Genomic DNA, 24,602 nt, shown 5'->3' with positions numbered 1-24,602 from the left:
TAGGTCAGGTACATTGGGGTAGGCGTAGTTAGAAACACCAGTTGAGTACGATTAGTCAATGTATATATGTATGTATCTATTCTATCCATTTTAAGTATCATATGGCTAAGAAACCATATCAATGCTTTTACAGTATTATTTTATAATTCTGTTATTACTGTATGCACTTTACTTAACAATAAGTATTGCAATAATAGCGATTCATTTCTCTTGTATGAGAAAAGAGACTGATCAATAAATAACATCTTTTTATTGAACACGCCCGTCTCTTCCTTTTCTCTACAATCTGGTGAAACTAAGAATGCACTGAACTGACTGAGTAAAATAAGTTGTCTTTTGTTTTCACACGACTCTAGAGATACACTCTTGATTAGGGGAGAGAAAAGTTGTCATGTTCTATGGTTGTCAGAAACTAAATCCCTTCTTGTCTATCCAGGGAGGTTAAACTCCTCCTTGACTATTCGAGAAAGTTTCTAGTGAACTCTGAGCTAGCTGGCAAACACTAAACTTTAAGTCTAATATCGTCAGTAGAAGACCTAGTTAACCTCTGTCCTACGTCTATACTATTGAAGATATTATTCCAATGCGCAGAGCCTATTGGGATAATAGGAACTACACTACAATGCCCATAGACTGCATTCTGGGAAATGAGTTGCCCCCAGTGCCAGGAGACCTTAGAAGTGTGTCTTCCCAGGTTCCCCTGACATTTCTGTGTTCTGGGGTTACCACTCCCAAACAGGGGGTATGGGAGCCCAGATTGAGTGGCAGGATGAGGGAAGATTCATCAATGCCCTGTGTTCAGCCTCAGGATGCAGACCCTGAGCTGAAGAGATTCAGGAGACCATCCCTGAACTGGTGGTAACTATATTGGAAGTTACTACCCTCACTCTGAGAAACATGAGAGGTCAGAGAACTCTGGATGGTCTGGGGACTGGCTTGTGACACTGATAGCTCTCAAAGGCTTCTGTTGGTTGTTGTTCTTATGGGCAGAGTTTTCACTGAGTTGGGGACAGATGTTCCAAGGGATGGCATGGACACTTCACACTGTTGGCCATGGTGGTACTGTCTGCCTACTGGGATGCATCTGTCAACAAGTGAAGGTTAGGTACTGCAAGGATGGGGTACACAGATGAAGAGAAGGGTCCTCCCTGGGTCAGTTCAGTAACTCAGGAGAATGTAGAAAGAGGGATCCAACTGGGTTCAGAGAGGCATCTAACTGACAAGTGCCCCTGCATAACAAGGCCTTCATCCATGTTCTATCGCCTAAGCAGGGATACCCATCAAGATATTGGTAAGTGTCTACTTAGGCTTTTCTATGGAGGAGAGTAGTGCTGGAAATAACCTTTTAGGTAGGGTAATTCCCAAACATTTTGCTTTTACTGCTCCTATCCTTGTTGACTTTGCTTTTGTTGGCTTAGGACTCTGTGCACTTTACTACTGCTAACCAGCGTGTGATAAAGTGATTGTGCTCTCTGCTCTAAGCATGGTAACATTGGCTCATCCTCAATTGGCATATTTAATTTACTTATAAGTCCCTAGTAAACTCCCCAGGGCCTTTAAATTAAATGCTACTAGTGGGCCGGTAGCACTGATTGCGCCACCCCCATAGGTATCTCTTTAAACATGTCTCAAGCCTGCCATTGTACCCTGTGTGTGCAATTTAAACTGTCATTTCAAACTGGCAAATGAACCCTATTGCCAGGCCCAAACCTTTCTATTTAAAACTCACAAGTCACTCCTTGGGTTGGCCCTAAATAGCCTAAATGGTAGGGTGCAGTGTACTTAAAAAGTAAGACAAGCGCTGTTAAGGTTTACATGTCCTGGTAGTAAAAAACGCTTACATTAATTTTTCATTACTGCAAGGCCTACCTCTGCCATAGAATTACATTGGAGTTACCCTATTACATTTTCTAAGTGAAATTTCCAAATGGAAATAGGTAAGCAGTTCTGTTTGGTGTCTCTGGGATTCTAATTTAAAATCCTATCTTATGGTGAAGTCAGATTTTAAATTACAATTTTAAAAAAGCCACTTTTAGAAAGTTATTTTCCCACCTCTCCATTTGGTGTTTGCAGCCTGTCTCTGGGTTACATGACTGAGTGTAACCGACAGTTGCGCTTTGTGTATTTCCCCTAGACAGCCACACAGAATATGGAGCTTATAGGGGCCTGGATGGGTCATCACTGGCAGGATATGAGGGAAGAGCCAGGCACAGCCCCACTTAGGCTGTGTTCTGCCACCACACAGAGGGCTGTATGCTCTCCGTAGTTAGTCTAGATTGGAGCCAGGACAAGGAAGGCATTATGTCTGGCGACTTAAAAGATAAACCTCTAGAAGCTTCTCCCCACTTTAAACACACAAATGGATATAAATACTGGACCTCAGACACCAACTCTTCTGTACAGTTCTGGACCTGTGGATACTCTGCCAGGAAGAAGGACTGTTGTGCTGCTACATGGAATGCCACTTTGCTGGACTGCTGCTCTAAAGTAACTGCTGCCCTAAAGGAACTGCTGCCCTTCCTGGGTGAGGAGAGACTGAACCTTCACATGTATTTTTGAACTCAGGGCACTAGAGCAGTGGTTCCCAAACTTTTTCGACACGTGGCTCCCTTTATCTATCATCCGTTGTCCGCGGCTCCCCATTATGTCATTTTATTTTTCGGGTGGCGGGGATGTAAGCCCGGCCTCTGGAGAACTTTAATTTTTCCCCTCTTTTGTCCGGTGGTTGGTCGCTTGCTTACCAAGACATCCAGTGGTTGTTCAAAAAACGCCGGTGGGGGTTCTGTTCACAGACAGACTGTGCTAAAGTGGCATGTACACACAAAAACCCCAACAGTAAATAAACGAGCTGTTAGGGTTGCCACCTGGCCAGTTTTCTACCCGCACCACCGGTAATTTCAAGTCCCAGCTGGTCCAAAAATAAACAACTCCACCCAAAGCTGGTATTTTTATACCCCTTATGATCTATACATGCTTCAAATAGCAAATATAATTTGAGATCTCTTTTAATTGTATTCTAGAGCTGTGTTGATGATAAGTGACTAATAATTGAAGTAAGCACCTTCATGCAAAGTGCTGCTGTCTGTTGAGTCCTGTAGCTGACAGTAAAGCAGGCCTTAGTCATGAACATTCCCAGTGTGTACAGTGGAACCATCAGTGCTGTGAACTCACCTCCAAACGGATTCGTGCTGATTCGCGAGTCACACGTGTAACCGTATTTTAGTATAGATGAGTAGTTGTTTATGAACGCACGTGTTCTACTACGTTCCAAACGTTTTACAGAGTGGTAAATATTTGAAAGAGTGGAGAGAGAGCGTAAGAAGGTTGTTGTCTTAATTTTGTAAGATAAGCCAACTGACGATACAGCATTTTGTTTGTATTGGCAGGAAAAGTTACAACGCACACAACATAGTTCTCCAGTCATCTCAAACACCCTCATACCTTCACAAACACAGCTGAGCGTTATAAAACCCCAATGGTTTTGGTTAGGAAAATATCTCTAACTTCTCAACCATACCAGCTCAAGGCTTCTTGAGCGCTCTTATCTTCCAAGTGCAACAGAGAAGTAGCTGCAAGGGCTTGTAAATGTTACCCAGATATCTCGAATAAGAATGGTTTTTGCGCTCAAATAAAAAGTTATATACAGTGCACATGTGATGTACTTCCCTATCTGCTATGCACTACCATAATTTTTGATTATTTTATTGTTGAGCTGATTACTTGATCCAGACTATAGAAAATGGGCGCTATTCTTTGGGAGCAGGGAGTTAATTAATATTTAATTGTGTGTTGTTTCTTTCTTCGCAGAAATTGGCAGGTCCAGTGCTCGGTTTCAAGGGGGGGTGGGGGAACTGCATGTCATGAACCTGAATGAACCACACTGCGCTCAGTGATCTGCAAATCAGCAGCACACATGAATAGGATATTATTATCATGTGTATTCAGTGGAAAGTTTCATTAGAATTTGCAACTGTGCCCCTCTTCTAAGGCCTCTCTTTCCTTGCATTCAACATTCTTTGCCCACAAGTCACCTTTGCCAACTGGATGTGTTCCAATACACACGAAGGACACGTTTTGGGAGTGAAGGGGCGATGAAGACATTAGCTTTGGTGGTAAATATACAAAAAATTTCAATTGAACAATCTCACATGTATAATGATTACCTGATTTTCCTGGTAGACACCATTACTAGAGTCACTGCAGAGCACGAGCAGAAATAACGCTCAGCATCATGTTATGATTGTTTGCTCCAGCCTGCAACATGTCATACGCTGGTCCAAAACATTCCAGAGGCTGACAGGTGCTGCTTCCATAACTCTCCCACAAGACATGTTTACTCGGGCCGCAAGTGCACATTTGAAATATGCAACTAAAACTGAGGCGTACTAATTGAAAGCTTGCTACCTTTCACACGTCCCCCAGAAGTGCCCGGCGTCCCTGGCAAGTTCTTGTGGCGCACCGGGGAGCCCCGGCGCACAGTTTGGGAACCACCGCACTAGAGTGACTCCAAAGGCTAGTCTGCCGGCCTCCTGATTTGAGCCTCAGGGACCTAAAAGGATCCCTAACATCCTCAACCATCCCCTGGACCCAGCTTCAGGGAGTTCCTGCCCCCCCCCCCCATGTGGTGTCTTCATGTCCTGGAACCATGGTGTGACTCAAGGGACCTGAATTTATGATCTTGGCTCTTCTGCTATTTCAATTCAGTTGTGGGATATGATCTACTCACAGACGTTAGTTGTGGCCATGTCAGAGCAGGAGTGTCAAAATTAATTAGGGAAACAACCACAAGACACAAGTTGTGGATATTGACGTGCCTCAGACATGGACATTTGCAGCCTCAAATCGTGCATACATCTACTCCTGTTAACATCATAATTTAGCCAATTTTCCAGGAGAGAATAAGGAGAAGTACCCCAAACATTGGTTGGCTGCAGTGGAAGGGTTTCTTCCATGGCGAAAAAGTTGTCTTTAAGAACAAACAAAAAATCTTTGGAAGTGAAAATGCTCTTTACCACTAACACTTCTTTATCTGGAAATCATATACTCACATTTCCAAGTGTGACCCTTCAGGAGTACATGCCTGATTCTCTTTATGACTTGCCCTCAGAATCTCTATTCATCTTTTCAGTTAGTACTACCTCAGTAACAGATACTGACAAAAACAGGAATGTTGATAAACGATTGAAAGAGGAAAGTTGTACCTTTTTCGGAGTAGTGTGTTATCATAATAGCGACACGATGCATTATTGTCACATTTCCTTTCCCATAATAGACAAGTGCTATCAATGAAGCGACCAAACAAGGCAGGGCAAGGCATCCACGCTGAGAAGAAAATTCTTTTTTGTTAAATCTGGATATTGAAAGTGTGCTATTTATGCATACTCTTGAAGAAACAGAACAACAAGGAATATAAACAAAGAACAACAAAGTTTTATTGAAAAAGAAAACAAATCAAACAAAACTCAATTTACCGTTGTTTCTAAATTCTTGACAGTTTGCAACAACATTAAATGAATTTTAAACAAAAGATGAGAAATTCTATGGTGTGAGGAGGATTTCAAAGACTTTACAAAGACACATTTATCTTTCCATAATAATGCTTAAAAATACAAAAAATAATTTGGTGACAAAAGAAAAAGCTATAATTGATGTACTCAAACAAAGAGGGTAGGAACACACCAGTGTCTAAATTACATACGCTGCATCAGTAGTGTCAGAGGAGAAAGTGTAACCCATCCACACAATGGAAACAACTTTCACAACTTCCCTGCCTGTGATACCCTGAATTTCATGTATGGACTCAAATGCCCATGTGGGCTTCAAAACAGTGAGAAATCACATACAGCAATGGATTTCAAGGAACTAATACATAACATCAGCCAGCTGAGAATTCAAGACCTGAAATGGTATCAGCCACAGATGATAAGCATTTAATACAAAGGGAAATATTTTGGATAAGAAACTTGGATGCATCACATCCCACGGGGCTCAATGACAACATGGAAATTCCTTGTTTTTTATGTTTTTGCACATTATGTAATTTGTTTACAAAGTATTCATCCTGTAGTTATAGATTTGTTTTTTTCTACAAATACAATGGTAAAGCACATCCCTTCATTTTGCATAGCACTGCAACTACAGTAAACTGCTTAGCGCCAATGCAGGCCCCCTTGCACCATTGGGTACCTGCATTGAGGGAGCGATTTTTTAAGTGTCGGACGGTGTCCCTTCCTGCACATAAACAATCACAAATGGTGATTTGAACTTCTATGTGTGCTGTATTGTGTTTTCGTTTTGCATTTTTGTAATGATTGTTTATGTGCAGGGAGGGACTCTTTCCTGCACATAAACAATCATTCATGGCATTTTGCTGTTTCTGTGTGTGCTGCACAAATAGAAATAGCAGAACAGAGGAGGAATAAAGGATTTCTCCTCGTTTTGCCATGTTACGTTTTTGCTGGTCTTAATTTTGGTGCTGCCTCCTATTTACATCACCTTTGTAAATAGGGGCTGAGTCAAAATCAATAGGTGTTGCAGTGGAACACCCACCACAACACCCATTGCCCACCCCTTTCATGATAGGGATACCGTGAAAGCCATGTTAAGTGGCTTTACGCCACCTTGTAAATAAGACATAGCCCCTATCTCCACAGGAATGTCGTTAAAATTGTTAAAATTGCTTGTAAGTATGCCCCTATATTTTTGTGGATATACAGGGAGAGATTTGCCTACAAGGAGAAACACTAATTTTGTAGAGCACAGAAGTGAAACATTTGATAACATAATATTAATTTTCATAACATTTACTTTCACAAATTGTCCACATCAGGGACAGGAAGCACACCATGGAAAATAAGACAAAAAATAAAGAAAGGGCGATGTCGGGAACCTAAACCAGAATTGAGCTAGACCCAACCCCCAAATAGCCACAGCAGAGTTTCAAATCACCTTCCACCTACCGGAGGAGAGGGTAGGTTGTGAATGGTTTCTCCCCAAATCCCCCACTCCGCCAGAAGGCAGAAAGCCCCTAAAACATCAGGAAAATATTTTTGAATCCTGGTCGGGGGACGCCTGAATAAAACTCATTGTGTGCCTCTGAACTAGATTTAGCTAACAATTGTATGATCACTTTTCACTTCTTTCACCACACACCTTTCACATAAGGTATTTAGTAGACCTCATTTAAACAAACAAAACATCCCTGAGCTCCTCCCTCTCAGTGAGGGGGTTGTAGCTCGCACTATGACAAGGTTCATAGTGTGAGGGGTTTACACAATGATGAAGCATGCCACTTTTGGGTGGGTGAGGGAAACCATCCTATAAAAGGGACATCCCTTTAGCATCAGCATTCTCCTGCTGTCATACGACACAGCGTTAAATGGTGTGTCTGATTAAGTTAGAAGTGTTCCATACATTAACATTGGCTCAGTATTGAGGGGAGGGGGTGGATGATGCCTTAACCGCTAAGGGGTTAAATGCTATAACTTTCTTGCCCCTTTTTATTTATTCTTCTTTTTCTTACCTTGTGTTTCAAGCCATCATTTGCATTCTGTTTCTGTTTGTTTTTTATGTACACTCCGACCTCTCTGTGCATCTCCATGTTTCAAATTATTTAAAATATAGGATACTATACTGTGGAAACAGCATCCTAACTGAACGATTTGGTCCTGTTCTGTGATTGTTCAGTTTTCTTAACTGACATTTATTTCCTACCTTTTCTACATATTAGCCTTGATTCAACCTAACACAGAATGGTTCCTGTTTACTTATAGTTCCAAGCATATAGAGACAATTTCCTTCCAGCTACAAGGTTTGTCTCACAGACCCCTGCATAGTTCAAAATTACTTTTTTCGATTTGGACCACATCATTGGTGGCTCTTCTAGTAGACTAAGAAAAAACAGAGACGGTGACACACTTTGCATAATTGTTGCAAATATTTGTCCCCCAAAAACCTACAAACAAATAATAATTTCTGAAATTCTTGAAATGAGTCAAATAATTCCCAAATAACAACTTAACGATTTGTCAATGACACAGGAAACTACGTTTAGAATTAATTTCTGTTCTTCAGATAATAAAGAAAAAAAATAGTGCTCATCACTGAAAATATATCTAAGCATAAGCACTTTAAATCCATGTAGTAATGTGGTGTGCTACAGAGAAGTTAATCAACCGGCACAAAAAAATGAAATTTCTAATGAAAAATAGTTTCTGTTACCTAAAAGGTGTGCTTATCACCTAAGAATAACCACTGACAAGCACTAATTCTAATGTGATATATGATGTGCTCTCATACATTATCAGAAAATCAAACAAAGATAAAAATGTCTTTCATTAGGGATTAATATTATGTTGTTCACTTAAGAATAACTACTGACAAGCTCAGTACACTAATGAGACTTCTGGTGTCCTTATCAGGATGAATCACACAAAGATTGCTTTCTTCCATGGAACAAAGATGAATTGGTACAGTTTGAACAACTTAATACACAGTACCTCTCCTCTTTATGTTAAACACTTCCCTTCTTAAGAGGTAGCTCTGATGCACCTCACCATACATTTCTCAGCCGAGTCTGAATGTGCTGCAATGTTTAGATAATTCGGTTTCAATCAATCAATCATGCCATTTGTATAGCGCACTACTCACCCGGGAGGGTCTCAAGGCGCTTGGGGGGAGGGGTATGCTACTGCTCAAACAGCCAGGTCTTGAGTTGTTTCCTGAAGGCGAGATGGTCCTGGGTCAGCCGAAGGTGGATGGGGAGGGAGTTCCAAGTCTTGGCAGCCAGGTAAGAGAAGGATCTTCCTCCGTCGGTGGCTCTTCGGATGCGTGGTACGGCTGCGAGGGCGAGGCTGGTGGACCATAGCTGGCGGGTGGGCGTGTAGAAGGTCAGGCGGTTGTTGAGGTACTTGGGGCCCAGGTCGTGGAGAGACCTGTGTGCGTGGGTGAGGAGCCGGAACGTGATCCTCTTGTTGACGGGGAGCCAGTGCAGGTTCCTCAGGTGGCTGGAGATGTGGCTGCGTCGGGGGACATCCAGGATGAGTCGGGCGGAGGCGTTCTGGATGCGCTGGAGTCTTTTCTGTAGCTTGGCTGTGGTTCCGGCGTAGAGGGCGTTTCCGTAGTCCAGTCGGCTGGTGACGAGTGCCTGGGTGACAGTCTTCCTGGTCTCGGTCGGGATCCAGCGGAAGATCTTGCGAAGCATACGCAGGGTGTTGAAGCACGATGAGGAGACGGCGTTGACTTGTCTGGTCATCGAGAGGGAGGGGTCCAGGATGAAGCCCAGGTTGCGTGCGTGGTAGGTTGGCTTGGGTGCGGTGCCCAGGGCTGGGGGCCACCAGGAGTCGTCCCAGGCGGAGGGCGAAGATCCCAGGATGAGGACTTCCGTCTTGTCCGAGTTCAGTTTCAGGCGGCTGTCCTTCATCCACTCGGCGACGTCTTTCATCCCTTCGTGTAGGCAGGTTCTGGCGGTGTCGGGGTCTCTGGTGAGGGAGAGGATCAGCTGGGTGTCGTCGGCGTAAGAGATGATGTTGAGGTTGTGCTGGCGTGCGATGGCTGCGAGAGGTTTCATGTAGATGTTGAAGAGGGTGGGGCTGAGTGAAGATCCTTGCGGGACGCCGCAGATGACTTCGGTGGCCTCAGAGCAAAACGGGGGGAGGCGGACTCTTTGTGTTCTTCCGGCGAGGAACGAGATGATCCACTCCAGTGCCTTCTCTTGGATACCGATGTTGCTGAGGCGCTGGACTAGGGTGCGGTGGCAGACAGTGTCGAACGCAGCGGAGAGGTCGAGGAGGATGAGGGCCACTGTTTCCCCCTTGTCGAGCAGGGTCCGGATGTCGTCGGTGGCTGCGATGAGGGCGGTCTCGGTGCTGTGGTTGGCTCTGAAGCCGGACTGCGAGGGGTCGAGGGATCCATTCGTCTCGAGGAAGGCGGTCAGCTGTCTGTTGACGATCTTCTCGATGACTTTAGCAGGAAAAGGGAGGAGCAAGATGGGGCGGAAGTTTTTGAGATCGGTGGGGTCCGCTGTAGGTTTCTTCAGGAGGGCGCTGATCTCGGCGTGCTTCCAACTCTCCGGGAAGGTGGCGGTGTTGAAGGAGGCGTTGATGATGTTCCGGAGTTGGGGTGCGATGGTGGAGTCGGCCTTGTTGAAGACGTGGTGTGGGCAGGGGTCGGTCGGTGATCCGGAGTGGATGGTGTTCATCGTGCGGGCTGTGTCTTCGGTGGTCACCGTGGTCCAGGTGCGAAGGGTGGCGGTGGGGGGCGTTGGTTCGACGGTTGGGTGCGTGGGTGGGGCGCCGAAGCTGTTGTGGATGTCGGCGATCTTGCGGTGGAAGAACGAGGCGAGGGAGTCGCAGAGGTCTTGTGACGGAGTGATGTTGTTGGTGCCGGTGCTGGGGTTGGAGAACTCCTTGACGATAGTGAAGAGCTCTTTGCTGTCGTGGGCATTGTTGTCCAGTCGTTCCTTCAGGGATTTCTTCTTGGTGGTGCGGATGAGCTGGTGGTGCTTGCGGGTAGCGTGTTTGAGGGCGGTCATGTTGTCGGTGGTCCGGTCGAGGAGCCAGGCTTTCTCGAGGGTGCGGCAGGTCTTCTTGGAGTCCTTGAGGTCGTCGGTGAACCAGGATGCCTTCTTGCTTCTGGGTCTGCTGGGAGGGTTCTTTAGTGGCGCGAGGTCGTCGGCGCAGGCGGTCAGCCACTGTGTGAAGTTGCGGGCTGCTTCATTGGGGTCCGTTGTGTTGGCGGGTGGGCTCTGGCTGAGGGAGGTGGTGAGCTGGTCTGCGGTGATCTTGCTCCAATTCCTGTGAGGTACCTGTTGCGGGTGGTGGTGGGTCGTGGATCTTTTGAAACTGAAGTGGACGCAGCTGTGGTCGGTCCAGTGGAGTCCGGTGGCGTGGCTGAAGGTGATGTACTTGCTGGAAGAGAAGACGGGATCAAGCGTGTGGCCGGCGTAGTGGGTGGGGGTGTTGACCAGTTGCTTGAGTCCGAGGTTGGCGAGGTTTCCCAGCAGGGCGGTGGTGTTGCAGTCCTTGTTGTTCTCCAGGTGGAAGTTGAGGTCCCCGAGGAGGATGTAGTCAGTGGAGGGGAGGGCGTGCGGGCTGATGAAGTCTGTGATGTCTTCGCTGAATTGTGTGCGTGGTCCCGGGGGTCTGTAGACGAGGGTGCCTCTGAGGGTCGTCTTAGGGTCGGTGTGAATCTGGAAGTGGAGATGTTCGGCTGCGGCGAAGGAGTCGTTGGCGTCGGTCGTGATGCGGATGGTGTTCCTGTGGACGATGGCGATGCCACCTCCGGTCTGGTTGATGCGGTCCCTCCTGATGATCTTGTACCCGTCCGGGATGGCGATGGCGATGTCGGGTGCAGAGGAGGCGTTCATCCAGGTTTCCGTGAGGAAGGCGACGTCCGGTGATGTAGCGTCGAGGAGGATCCAGAGTTCCACGGCGTGTCTGTGGACGGAGCGGGTGTTGATCAGGATGCACTTGAGGTGGTTGCTGCTGGTGTTTGTCTTGGCGGGTGCGGGGCAGGTTCGAAGGCAGGTGAACTTGCAGGTGCAGCAGGTGAAGGGTCCGTGGGTGCGTCTCGGGGTGGCTCGGCAGCAGACGTGGGTCCGGCCGGCATTGAGTGTGTTGAGAGTGGCGGCGTCGTAGGTCAGTCGGGTCGTCTTGCCTCGGCGGGGAGGGCCAGGGGTCCTGGCGCTGGACGCGGGCCAGGCGCGGACGGGCGCAGACGGGCTTACCTTTGGCGCACCTTCCGCGCTCAATCGGCGCTCCCGCTGCGCGCGTCCGCTGCGCGCGTCCGCGGTCGCTCTGTGGGCATCATAAGTAAGGAGCCGGGAGGGAGGAGCAGCTGGGTGGCGGGAGCGGGGCGGCGAATGGAATCACAGGGGGGCGGGGCCGCAGGGAGGCAGCGGCGGGAAATTCCAAGAAGCAGCGGGCAGCGGGAAATTCCCAGGAGCAGCGGGAAATTCCCAGGAGAAGCGGGCAGCGAGCGAAGGAATCTGCAGGCAGGAGGCGGCAAAGGCAGGCAGGAGCCGGCAGCAGTGAGTGGGGCGACCAAGCCCTGTGTCAGCCAATATCTTTTATGACTAATAGAAACTTTTGATGACTAACAACAGAGTGATTCTCTGGAACGCAGCACTACAGAATGGACATTTGTAACACAACCTCCTTCAAAGAAAATGACAATGATGACGCAGAGATCTATGTTGCTACACATTAAATGCAGAGCATGCCTGCTTTGATTCAAACATTTGTTGATGGAAGCCACTTCAATTTACCGAGTGCAGAGTCCTTTTGAATGAAGTAACTGGCTCTGCAAACAAAAGAACTCCAAATAATTCATAGAATCTTGCTGAGTTGAAAGGGTAGAGACAGACAATTTCCTGCAGAACTATCCTTGTCTCCTTGATGCTCAAAAGCCCTCGTTTTCCAGTCTGAACGTGCAATCCTAAGTGACTCGAATAAGCAAAATGTTTCATGCTGCTGATGTTTGAAATCTTCACCACCATGTTGTTTTCATGAACAAAGTGAAACTCCACATACGCAGATACAATTACACTATGGGGGACAGTTTCATACGCACATCCAACATTGCCTTACTCTGGTGCAGTTAGAGAAACATGTTGCAAGGCTGCATAAAAAGAGAACAAAGCTATATAATATCATAGAATGAAAGGCGATATGTGAAGAAGGATTCTGTAACAGACTCCCATGGTCAAACTTTTAGATGCCATTTGAGGGGTCCACATGTACAATGAAAAGCAGATACCTTTAGCCAATAGCTTGAGGGGGCAGATTCAGGTTACTGGCTGGCACCAAAATGCCCATAGACTTATCACCAGACTGCAAATCAAATGGAGCACTCAAGGAAGGTATTGTTACGCTCTCTGATGTGTAGCCAAAGCTATGAAACGCATTAACCCCTTCGCTGCGGGGCTTTTTCACCTGCAGTGCAGGGGGAGGGAGGCCGCGCACGGCGCCGCCGTGCTTGTGACGAGCTTGGCTCGTCTCGCTGCATGGCGGCGCTGTGCTCATGACGAGCATAGCTCGTCATGACCACACCCGTTTTTGAACGTTCAGCACAGTGGGAAAATTATCCCGCGTGCGAACGTTCCAACGGTCATGACGAGCTGCGCAACCGTGCCTCATGATGAGCTGAGCTATCTCAATGCATTGCAGGAGGACTGGTGAGGGAAGTATGAATGTAAACCACACATTGTGTTGCATAGTGAGAAATCACTTTTTCAATGAGCACTGCTAATGATAAATTACACTTCCACTTCTTCTGGGCTTCTGTGGCCATGTTGCCAGTCTCTTGTGTTAAGCTTTCTTCAAATGCACATACAATAAAGAAAGAGGCGCTTCCAAATGAACAGAAAGGTGGGTGAATTCAACATATTAATTAGCAAACAACGCGAAAACTTGTTGAAATCAGGTCCTATGAATTGAAAGAATGTTTGCCAATTCCCCTTGTGCACAGCAGAAAATGCTGAACTTAGCTAAGTTTTCATAACACTCAACCCTGGTGCGATGACAAATATCCAAATAAATGACACGTTCTGGCCTTGGAGATCAATTTGAACTGTTTGCTTGCCCTGGGTTGTGTGCTGGGTAAATTGATGGATAGCAATGTGTGAGATTTTGTTGTCACATTAATATGGTAGCATACATTCACTGGTTGTGTACAGCCAGATATATTTCTACCACACTGGTGTGAGCAGGTGAGAATGCTGCACATTTTATTTACTGTTGGTCCATGTTTCACACACTTTCACTTCACATGTAAGGAAGGGCACACAGAACAAAACTAGTATTTTTTATGGTATTGTACTTTTACAACAAAACTTACCTAACACTCTCAGCAACATATGCTGTATTCCAATGGCTAGTGATTTATGTTCCTGCCCCACGCTCCTGTGAAGAGGAAGCAAAGAATCATTGTATCAGAAATAAATTACTTGCTCCAGACAAGGAACCAAAACATTGTAACAAGAGAACCATCTAGGTTGCTGCAATAGAAATACAACTACATTTGATGTGACACTCTGTTCGTTACCAAGCTTTGGGTTCACCTCACTACAGACACAAAGTTTTAAGATAATGATTAGAGCTTTGGAGTAAATTGCAGCTTGATCCTGATGGTTATAGCCAAGTTTGACTCCACCTACAGGGCATGAATCACTCAATAAAGCAACTAAAGGAGAAAGAAATAACGTGCTTGAGTAACTTCTGAAAGTGCCATAGGAAGTAGATTGCATGTCCATCAATATATTAAATAAACAACATTGCCTGAGACGAAATTGCTTCTTTCGTGTTTTATGCAAGAGGTTCGGATGGCCCAACTCTAACATGGGAAAATTTGTAAATTGGCAAATCCATTCCGTATGTGGAGAGAAAATGCTGCAAAAAAGTTGGATAAAAAAGTTGGACAAAAATGGTTAAAAATGCGATTACATTGGAATACAAGGATTAATTTGAATTAGAGGATAACGAACTTCACAAGCGAGAGCAACTGTGCATTTGGTTGGGGTGGTAACTCACCCCAAACGTGATCAAGTATCTTACCCGGGTGCCCGTTGGGCATGGCACCCACCCAAACTGCACGCATCTAGATCTAACATTAGAATATTTTTGAAAAACAGTATGAATTGGTGTGCATCCCTACTTTTGAAAATTCTTGTTGAAACTGATGCCCTCCATGGGATAGCAACCGCAAATTAAATGTTTAAGAAGACAAGTCAAAGCAAAAGATGGACTTTGAGCATTGTGCATTTCCACGCGGCAGGCGAAACATCATGGTTCGTCTTATATGATGGTGTTGGAGTTATAAAAACTGGAAGACTCTCATGAATAATTAATGACAATTGTTTACATTTACACAAACTATGATGACTTGGAGCTTTATAAAGCTATGTGAACAGAACACTTGAAACAAGTTCCCACAATCGCATTGGGTTGTGGGAAATTGAGTTTTTTCAGATTGAATAAGGATTTTCACTGAGTCTCACTGGCGGGAAATGAGAACATAGTAAACCAATGAGGAAGTAGGAAATGTATTTAAATAAGGGGAGTGGAACTAGGGAGGGTATTATCACTCGTTAGCCAAGAAAATAAGATGTTTGTCTTCCACTTGTCATCTTTGGAATAGAACATAATATTAGGGGTATGGAGAAATCTTTCCTTTTCTATGCGATCTTACTGGCAAGAAGACAGATTTGTATTCAGTGGACAGAAAAAACTCCCCCTTCACATTCTCGGTGGTTGTCATCTTTATACGAAACTTCTAAAATGGACCTCCAAAGAACTACCAGTGAGCGTAATTTGGCCTTTTGGGATCTCTTGCTTACCTGGAAGTGAACCCGGGTTTTTTTTTTTTTTTCCGGGTTTTTGATTATGGCATCAATGCTCTTGGACAAAGGGCCAGCTCCAAATCGATTGGGTCCTACAGGTTGAAAAATACCTAGATTGAGCTAAACAACTCCTTCTCAGCTTTGGGGTATACATACCATTCGGTATTTTAGATCACGCTGTTGAGACGTGCAAGGAGGTTGGTTTGACCCTGTTCGGAAAAGGGAAGGCAAATAAGGACAAAAAAAAAAAGAAAATAAGATGTTTGTTCCGTAACGGCAGTGGCAGGTATGGAATGTAACGTTAAGACCAGGGCAAAGTTGAATGCTCAGCTGCATGTGAAAGGATGTAAGAAGAGGTGTTTGAGGGTCGAGAGATTGGAGAATGAATGTAGTTGTTGTTTAAGAGTACGTTTGAGGGATACGAGTGGATTTAGGAGCAGGGAAGTATGATCAAGAACTGAGGTTTTGTAACACGATGCGAGGTGATATTGACTAAGAGCTATGGTTGAGGTAGATTAGGTGTGAGGCTTGAATAGTTACGGGTTAGATTGAAAGTTAGTAAGTGGTAAAAAGCAGAGTGGGTGAAGATAAGCGCATCAGGGTTGTTGAGGATGAAAAGAAAAGCTGATAATAAAAAAAGGGGGTGAAAGGGAGGAAAAGACACGGATAAAAGTGGGATTGTTTGGGCGCGAGCATGGTGAAAAAGTAAATAAAAGATTTGAGGGGAATGTTGTTTGAGCAGCGCGAGTACGTAGCACTTACGTTAGAACTGTTATTGCAGGAACATTCGCAGAAGGGACTGGCGATGAGATAGACGCTACATTTAGAGAGCATAGTGGGGGGGAGAAAATAATGAGTGAATGTTGTAGAATCCCGTCAGTTTAAAGAGACACAGCGGTAAGTATGATAAAACACATGAGCTTTGTATTCAATGTAGTAGCATTCATGTTGTCATAGATGTTAACAGTAACATTGGTTATTTTATTTGTAATTTCAGTAACCCCTGAAGAAGTGCACGAGATGCCCGAAATGCATTGGGTAGTTTAAATAAACAACACTGCCTCAGACGAAATTGCTTCTTTCGCGTTTTATACAAGAGGTTCGAACGGCCTAACTCTAACATGTGAACATTTGTAAATTAGCAAATCCATTCCGTGTGTGGAGAGAAAATGCTGCAAAAAAGTTGGATAAAAAAGTTGGTTAAATGGTTAAAAATGGTTAAAAATGCAATTACATTGGAATACAAGGATTCATTTGAAATAGAGGATAACGACCTTCACAGGTGAGAGCAACTGTGCCTTTGGTTGGGGTGGTAACTCACCCCAAACGTGATAATCAAGCATCAATATATTCCACCACGTTAAGCCTTAACAGCAGTATACACAATAATTGAGCCAATGTGCACCACAAAAAGGCATTGTTTATCAAGTTTAAGATTATTGGTGACACCTTTCGCCAACCCTCAGTCAAAGCAAGTCACTTTGTAACTCTGCATCCTCTTCAAATTTCACTAGTACCAGCCTCATCAGGTAAGTGCAATACCTAACCAAAGGAAGCCCAATGTAGGCCCAGGAAGACCAGCTCCATGTGGCTACATTAATGAGCTGCCTTTACATTCACTGCATGTAAATGAATCTTATGTGGATATCCTGGCAATGCGGCATGGGTCCAGCAATCCTGGGCACCTGCTGAATAGCCTGATTTAACCTATTAACTTTTTAATTTTTACACACTCGGTGAATATCTAGATTTTGTGTAAATTCAATATATACTTTTAGATCTGACTAAAGGTTGGGGAGAGTCCTATTGCGTGTTTCAAGCTAGACCTTCCCTGGTGGAGCAGTGACTGCACTGGAGTTCAGCCTAGTGAATGGGGTGGGGGCAGCTGTAGGAAAATGTAAAAGTGGGCCCAGTGTTTTAACCAGGAAGTTTAACTTCGACCTTATAACTACTGTAATGATTCAGGCACAACTATGTGCGGTAACGTTTTTTGATTCTGAAAAAGTTGACAAGGAGGGAGGAAGTGGGTGAACATACATGAAAATAATATGCATTACATCTCCTTACTGAGGTGTCCTGTATAATATTATTTGTGCCATGGCACTCAGCATGACTGCTTCCTGAGAGGTGAATGAATGCTATAGTGGCTGGTGATGACAGAGGCAAAGAAGTAAGCATACTTTTGTGAAGGGGGGTGTAATTACTGTGCTTCACCAAGAGCCATTTGGAGAAGTTCTCCTGCTTCCTGGATAACATCTAGTCTCATTTAATGCAGTTGGGGCAGCGGTCCATACAGTAAGATGTTCTAGGAAAAAGGTGAGGCCTACAAACTTTAGCTTTTTAATTTTGTTAGTACTTAGGGGCTTATTTACAAGCCCCTTGCGCCACTTTTGCATCATTTTTCCCATGTTAAAAATGACGCAAAAGTGGCGCAAGGGGCTTGTAAATAAGCCCCATAGGCTGTAAGGGCCAGATGTACAAAGCCTTCCTCAAACTAGGATGTGAGTATTGTACACTGACTCATCATTTGTGGACAGGGTTCCCTAAGCGATGCAATAGAAGTACTCCTAATCCGTTGCATCACAAAATCAATATTCACAGTTCACAAAACCGTATTATTAATGAAACATTAAAACTAATGGGGCATGTGGCATTTTGTAGCAACCGCATCTCCCCAGTGAATTGCTGCCAACGTGCAGAGTTGGAGACCAGTATGTGACAGCAGCCCACCATTACTGCCTTTGCGGTACCTAGATGTCAAAATCATACTTTTTGTCTTTTGTAAACAATGCCCGGTCCACAGAGGGGCAGAGGCTTTTTTTCATTTTATGTTGTCCTTTGGGGAGGCATTGGGTACAGGTTGTAGTAGTGCCCTGGACCACTTTCTGTTTCTTCCGGGCTGCCTATCACAATTGTGATAACCTCCCCTTTTGTTCTCAGGGTGTTTGTAATGGATCATAGTATGTGACCACAACTGTAATCACAAAAAAGTGATACCCTGTATGCTAACTTGTGTATAGGTGGTGGATGCCCCTTTCCCGCCCCACCTTATTGAGATTCAAAGCGAGACAGGATATTTCTCTAGCAACTCTGCGCCGCCGTGGTGCCTTTGACGAGCTCGGCTCGTCACGCTGCACGGTGGCGCTGTGCTCATGACAAGCTGAGCTCGTCATGACCACACCCGTTTAATGGAACGTCCAGCACAGCAGGGGTCATGGCGAGCTGACCTCATCATAAGCACAGCGCCACTGTGCCTCATGACGAGCTGAGCTCGTCATGAGCGCCCAAGGGGTTAAAGTGAACTTTATACATTTATGTCACATGTATTGCCATACACCATAGTTGTCCCCTTCTTTCTCGGAGAAATATTGATCTCCAAGGAGAATAATCTCTACTTTGTTTGTAGACATTAACGTTAATACAGATATTATGTTACCAAAACAAAGTGAAAGACTATGGAATGAGTGTGGCCTTGAAGCGTCACCTAGGAGAAAAATTAAGACATATAATTTCTCTTATTGATAGCAGTTTAAATGTATAATTGTCTAAAATAATGCATCTTTATTAGGGTGCAGTAAGCGAGGCTGAAAGAATCCTTCGTCTTAAACGTGGCAAAGAATAGTATGTTAAAAGTTAGAATATTTTTTTTAGTTATTGTAGCATTATAGATTCTTTACACTGTATTGGCCACCAAATTGGTACTGCAGGGTCCCAAGAGGTTTGATGTAGGAAAGTAATCTATGCAACTAAATAAGACAAAGACACGCTTCAAATCATGTCAGCAACTGTCCTGGACCTAAGCTAGAGTTTCATTGTGTTCTTTAGGAAATTGATCTTTCATCCCAGCGCATGTTCCTAAAATGGCAATTTCAATCAAGGGGGTGGAGGCTGAAGGTCCAATCAATCTTGGCCGAGGCTTTTCCTATCGAACTTGTAGAAACTGAAGAGCTTTCTCCTTTAAAAGGAGAGCGATACGCAAGCACTTCTTAGTACCTTAGGATGAGGATCAAAGATGGTGTTTGTGTAGTGCTTGCAATAAATGCACCGATGCAGGACAAAGCCACAAAGGGCACGAGCAGATAGGAGCAGCCACTGCCGCATGACCCTGGTTGAGCATATCCTTCTCTTCCAGAACCAGGGATGCAGCTACATTGAGTGTAATTCTGTAATCAGAAAAACATGTCAGATGTTAGCATGGTATATGTTGGTAAGAAAGCATTTGTACTGAATCAGGTGTATTACAATGAATATAAAAACATTTTACCTTTTAATTTTAGAATTTGAGAACTGGTAGAGAAGAAAGTAAAAACAATGTATTCCACTTCTAAAAGGGAGTCAGAGACGGAATAGGTACCAGAATAAACATAATTCTGTTAGAAATGTGATTTTCGGCTAGCTGAGACTTGCGTCAAAGTGAGGCAGAAACCACCACTCTAGTCAGGATAAGGGAGTTACACTTCTGAAATAACCCCTGCTCACCCCCTTGGTGATGGTGCAATGAGCTAAAAAACGGTGTTGGATCTAGCCCTGATCTCTTGACTGGGTGAGAGTACTCTGCTTTATTCAGAGACTCTGTCCATCACCACCCCTTGTTGTAAATAATTTTGTCCACCCTAAGCGTGGAAGGGTATACTCAGATGTGAGTCCCTTGCTCATTGCACCATCAGGATTCAAGCAAGCCGGGCCGAAGACGGCTGTAATGCCAGAAACCGGTCCCCGGAAGCTTGTTTCCTTCCCAGTGTAAGAATTGGCTTTTGTAGTCTGGTCTGCCCTGTTCCCATGATGCACTGGGCCAGGGACAGACTAGTTTGCATACAGCCAGGTTCTGAAACTGGGATGGTGCAATGAGCTAAAAAACGGTGTTGGATCTAGCCCTGATCTCTTGACTGGGTGAGAGTACTCTGCTTTATTCAGAGACTCTGTCCATCACCACCCCGTGTTGTAAATAATTTTGTCCACCCTAAGCGTGGAAGGGTATACTCAGATGTGAGTCCCTTGCTCATTGCACCATCAGGATTCAAGCAAGCCGGGCCGAAGACGGCTGTAATGCCAGAAACCGGTCCCCGGAAGCTTGTTTCCTTCCCAGTGTAAGAATTGGCTTTTGTAGTCTGGTCTGCCCTGTTCCCATGATGCACTGGGCCAGGGACAGACTAGTTTGCATACAGCCAGGTTCTGAAACTGGGATGGTGCAATGAGCTAAAAAACGGTGTTGGATCTAGCCCTGATCTCTTGACTGGGTGAGAGTACTCTGCTTTATTCAGAGACTCTGTCCATCACCACCCCTTGTTGTAAATAATTTTGTCCACCCTAAGCGTGGAAGGGTATACTCAGATGTGAGTCCCTTGCTCATTGCACCATCAGGATTCAAGCAAGCCGGGCCGAAGACGGCTGTAATGCCAGAAACCGGTCCCCGGAAGCTTGTTTCCTTCCCAGTGTAAGAATTGGCTTTTGTAGTCTGGTCTGCCCTGTTCCCATGATGCACTGGGCCAGGGACAGACTAGTTTGCATACAGCCAGGTTCTGAAACTGGGATGGTGCAATGAGCTAAAAAACGGTGTTGGATCTAGCCCTGATCTCTTGACTGGGTGAGAGTACTCTGCTTTATTCAGAGACTCTGTCCATCACCACCCCTTGTTGTAAATAATTTGTCCACCCTAAGCGTGGAAGGGTATACTCAGATGTGAGTCCCTTGCTCATTGCACCATCAGGATTCAAGCAAGCCGGGCCGAAGACGGCTGTAATGCCAGAAACCGGTCCCCGGAAGCTTGTTTCCTTCCCAGTGTAAGAATTGGCTTTTGTAGTCTGGTCTGCCCTGTTCCCATGATGCACTGGGCCAGGGACAGACTAGTTTGCATACAGCCAGGTTCTGAAACTGGGATGGTGCAATGAGCTAAAAAACGGTGTTGGATCTAGCCCTGATCTCTTGACTGGGTGAGAGTACTCTGCTTTATTCAGAGACTCTGTCCATCACCACCCCTTGTTGTAAATAATTTTGTCCACCCTAAGCGTGGAAGGGTATACTCAGATGTGAGTCCCTTGCTCATTGCACCATCAGGATTCAAGCAAGCCGGGCCGAAGAGGGCTGTAATGCCAGAAACCGGTCCCCGAAAACTTGTTTCCTTCCCAGTGTAAGAATTGGCTTTTGTAGTCTGGTCTGCCCTGTTCCCATGATGCACTGGGCCAGGGACAGACTAGTTTGCATACAGCCAGGTTCTGAAACTGGGATGGTGCATTGAGCTAAAAAACGGTGTTGGATCTAGCCCTGATCTCTTGACTCGGTGAGAGTACTCTGCTTTATTCAGAGACTCTGTCCATCACCACCCCTTGTTGTAAATAATTTTGTCCACCCTAAGCGTGGAAGGGTATACTCAGATGTGAGTCCCTTGCTCATTGCACCATCAGGATTCAAGCAAGCCGGGCCGAAGACGGCTGTAATGCCAGAAACCGGTCCCCGGAAGCTTGTTTCCTTCCCAGTGTAAGAATTGGCTTTTGTAGTCTGGTCTGCCCTGTTCCCATGATGCACTGGGCCAGGGACAGACTAGTTTGCATACAGCCAGGTTCTGAAACTGGGATGGTGCAATGAGCTAAAAAACGGTGTTGGATCTAGCCCTGATCTCTTGACTGGGTGAGAGTACTCTGCTTTATTCAGAGACTCTGTCCATCACCACCCCTTGTTGTAAATAATTTTGTCCACCCTAAGCGTGGAAGGGTATACTCAGATGTGAGTCCCTTGCTCATTGCACCATCAGGATTCAAGCAAGCCGGGCCGAAGACGGCTGTAATGCCAGAAACCGGTCCCCGGAAGCTTGTTTCCTTCCCAGTGTAAGAATTGGCTTTTGTAGTCTGGTCTGCCCTGTTCCCATGATGCACTGGGCCAGGGACAGACTAGTTTGCATACAGCCAGGTTCTGAAACTGGGATGGTGCAATGAGCTAAAAAACGGTGTTGGATCTAGCCCTGATCTCTTGACTGGGTGAGAGTACTCTGCTTTATTCAGAGACTCTGTCCATCACCACCCCTTGTTGTAAATAATTTGTCCACCCTAAGCGTGGAAGGGTATACTCAGATGTGAGTCCCTTGCTCATTGCACCATCAGGATTCAAGCAAGCCGGGCCGAAGACGGCTGTAATGCCAGAAACCGGTCCCCGGAAGCTTGTTTCCTTCCCAGTGTAAGAATTGGCTTTTGTAGTCTGGTCTGCCCTGTTCCCATGATGCACTGGGCCAGGGACAGACTAGTTTGCATACAGCCAGGTTCTGAAACTGGGATGGTGCAATGAGCTAAAAAACGGTGTTGGATCTAGCCCTGATCTCTTGACTGGGTGAGAGTACTCTGCTTTATTCAGAGACTCTGTCCATCACCACCCCTTGTTGTAAATAATTTTGTCCACCCTAAGCGTGGAAGGGTATACTCAGATGTGAGTCCCTTGCTCATTGCACCATCAGGATTCAAGCAAGCCGGGCCGAAGACGGCTGTAATGCCAGAAACCGGTCCCCGAAAGCTTGTTTCCTTCCCAGTGTAAGAATTGGCTTTTGTAGTCTGGTCTGCCCTGTTCCCATGATGCACTGGGCCAGGGACAGACTAGTTTGCATACAGCCAGGTTCTGAAACTGGGATGGTGCATTGAGCTAAAAAACGGTGTTGGATCTAGCCCTGATCTCTTGACTCGGTGAGAGTACTCTGCTTTATTCAGAGACTCTGTCCATCACCACCCCTTGGTGTAAATAATTTTGTTCACCCCCTTGGCATGGCATGAACAGTCAAGCTTATCTTAGAGGCAGTGTGTAAAGCATTTGTACATAACCAACAGTAAGACAGTGTACGCACTACAAAATGACACCACACCAGTTTAGACAAATATCTAATTTGTATTTACTTATTTATTTACTATTTACTTAAGACAAGACCAAATATGATAAAAAGAATCCATAATACTATACTTCAAAATCATCACTTATCATAGCCGTTTATATTGTGTTCAGGATGTACGCATGGTTGGTATTGCTAACACCTGGATAGTGTATGATCTAAAGGAGGGATGTATCTACCATCCCAGACTCCAGCGGATATCGTTGTCCAAGCCCTGTCTATCACAGCGGAGCCTAAAAATCCATCTTTGCTCTCAGTGGAACAGGACTGATTTGTGAGTACCCCATTGCCTGGATCTACTTGGGTTTGTCTATGATTGCTCATCGGATGTCGTCCTCTGTGTGGCCTGTGTCTATATGTTTTATAGTGATTTTGGTGCTATTTTACTTGTACCGTATCAAGGTCTGATGTTCCACTATTCTATGTCTCACCTTGCGTGTGGTCATACCTACATAGATCCACCTGCAAGGGCAAAGTAGTATCTAGATTACCCCCTCTGTGTTGCAATTAGTAAAGGTGCGTCACTCCCAGGGGGTGGACAGGCCCAGGTCGATGTGGGATATAGTGATGGTATATGGACAGACAATGCACGGCCCACAGGTATTGTGTCCTTTGGCAGGCACAGTTGACCATAGGATGTTCTGGCGAGCTTCCCTCAATGTATGGGTAGGTGCTTAACGGCGTGTATGTATCAGGATATCCACAATATTCTTGCTGCATTCAAGGGCAAAAAGAGGTCTGGTCAACTGGTTTTCCCCTGTGTTAAGAATGGACCAGTTCTTGTTTATTGATCTCTTAACAATGTTGATCAGGGGACTGTAGGTGTTGACGCAGACCATGTGGGCCATGGGGCTTTTGGTGTATGTTTCAGGGAGGGCTTTTCGGTGGCTGTTCCTGGTCCTTTTTGATGCTTTCTGTGTGAGTTTTGGTAAAGTAAGATCATTCTGATAGAAGGATGCTAAGTGTAACGGCATGCTCTCTGTGCTTCGTGACTTTGTGCAGTTTCTGTGTATCCTGAGATATTGTCCCACCAGAAGGTTGTTTCTAAGAGCATGTGGGTGGCATCTGGTGTAGATTAGTTAGGAGCTGCGAGCCATAGTTTTCCTATATAGCTCTGAGCATATGCCACTGTCCTTCAAATATAGTTGTAGGTCAAGAAAAAGAAGAAGGTCCTGCTGAATTCACACGTGTATCTCAAATGGGGATTCCTTGAGTTAAAGCAAGTGGCAAAGGTTTCTAGTAAGTTGGCCAAACCTTTCCATACCACCAGTATGTCAATATATCGCCTCCAGATTTCGAGATTGGCAGAATAAGGGTTGTCTGGCGGGTAGATATATTTGGACTCAATGTGCATATAGAGTAACTCTGGGCGGTAAAATCCGCTCCGCTTGAGAAATTTGT

The 24,602-nt window shown here is 45.3% G+C and overlaps 1 protein-coding gene across 1 annotated transcript in view; it reads right to left on the bottom strand.

Annotated features, from left to right (window-relative positions):
• The window catches only part of LOC144773529 (solute carrier organic anion transporter family member 2B1-like), a 442,157-nt gene that overhangs the window by 50,619 nt on the left and 366,936 nt on the right, over positions 1 to 24,602 (bottom strand). Inside the window, exons 12-14 of the mRNA XM_078658590.1 lie at positions 19,331 to 19,500; positions 13,837 to 13,901; positions 5,202 to 5,322 (exon numbers count right to left, since the gene is read on the bottom strand). Coding sequence (XP_078514716.1) covers positions 5,202 to 5,322; positions 13,837 to 13,901; positions 19,331 to 19,500 — 356 coding nt within the window. The remainder of the gene's footprint in view (positions 1 to 5,201; positions 5,323 to 13,836; positions 13,902 to 19,330; positions 19,501 to 24,602) is intronic.

The sequence above is a fragment of the Lissotriton helveticus genome, chromosome 8 (assembly GCF_964261635.1).
Source record: "Lissotriton helveticus chromosome 8, aLisHel1.1, whole genome shotgun sequence".
Classification (NCBI taxonomy): Eukaryota; Metazoa; Chordata; class Amphibia; order Caudata; family Salamandridae; genus Lissotriton; species Lissotriton helveticus.
This window is presented reverse-complemented; position numbering and strand designations above follow the sequence as displayed.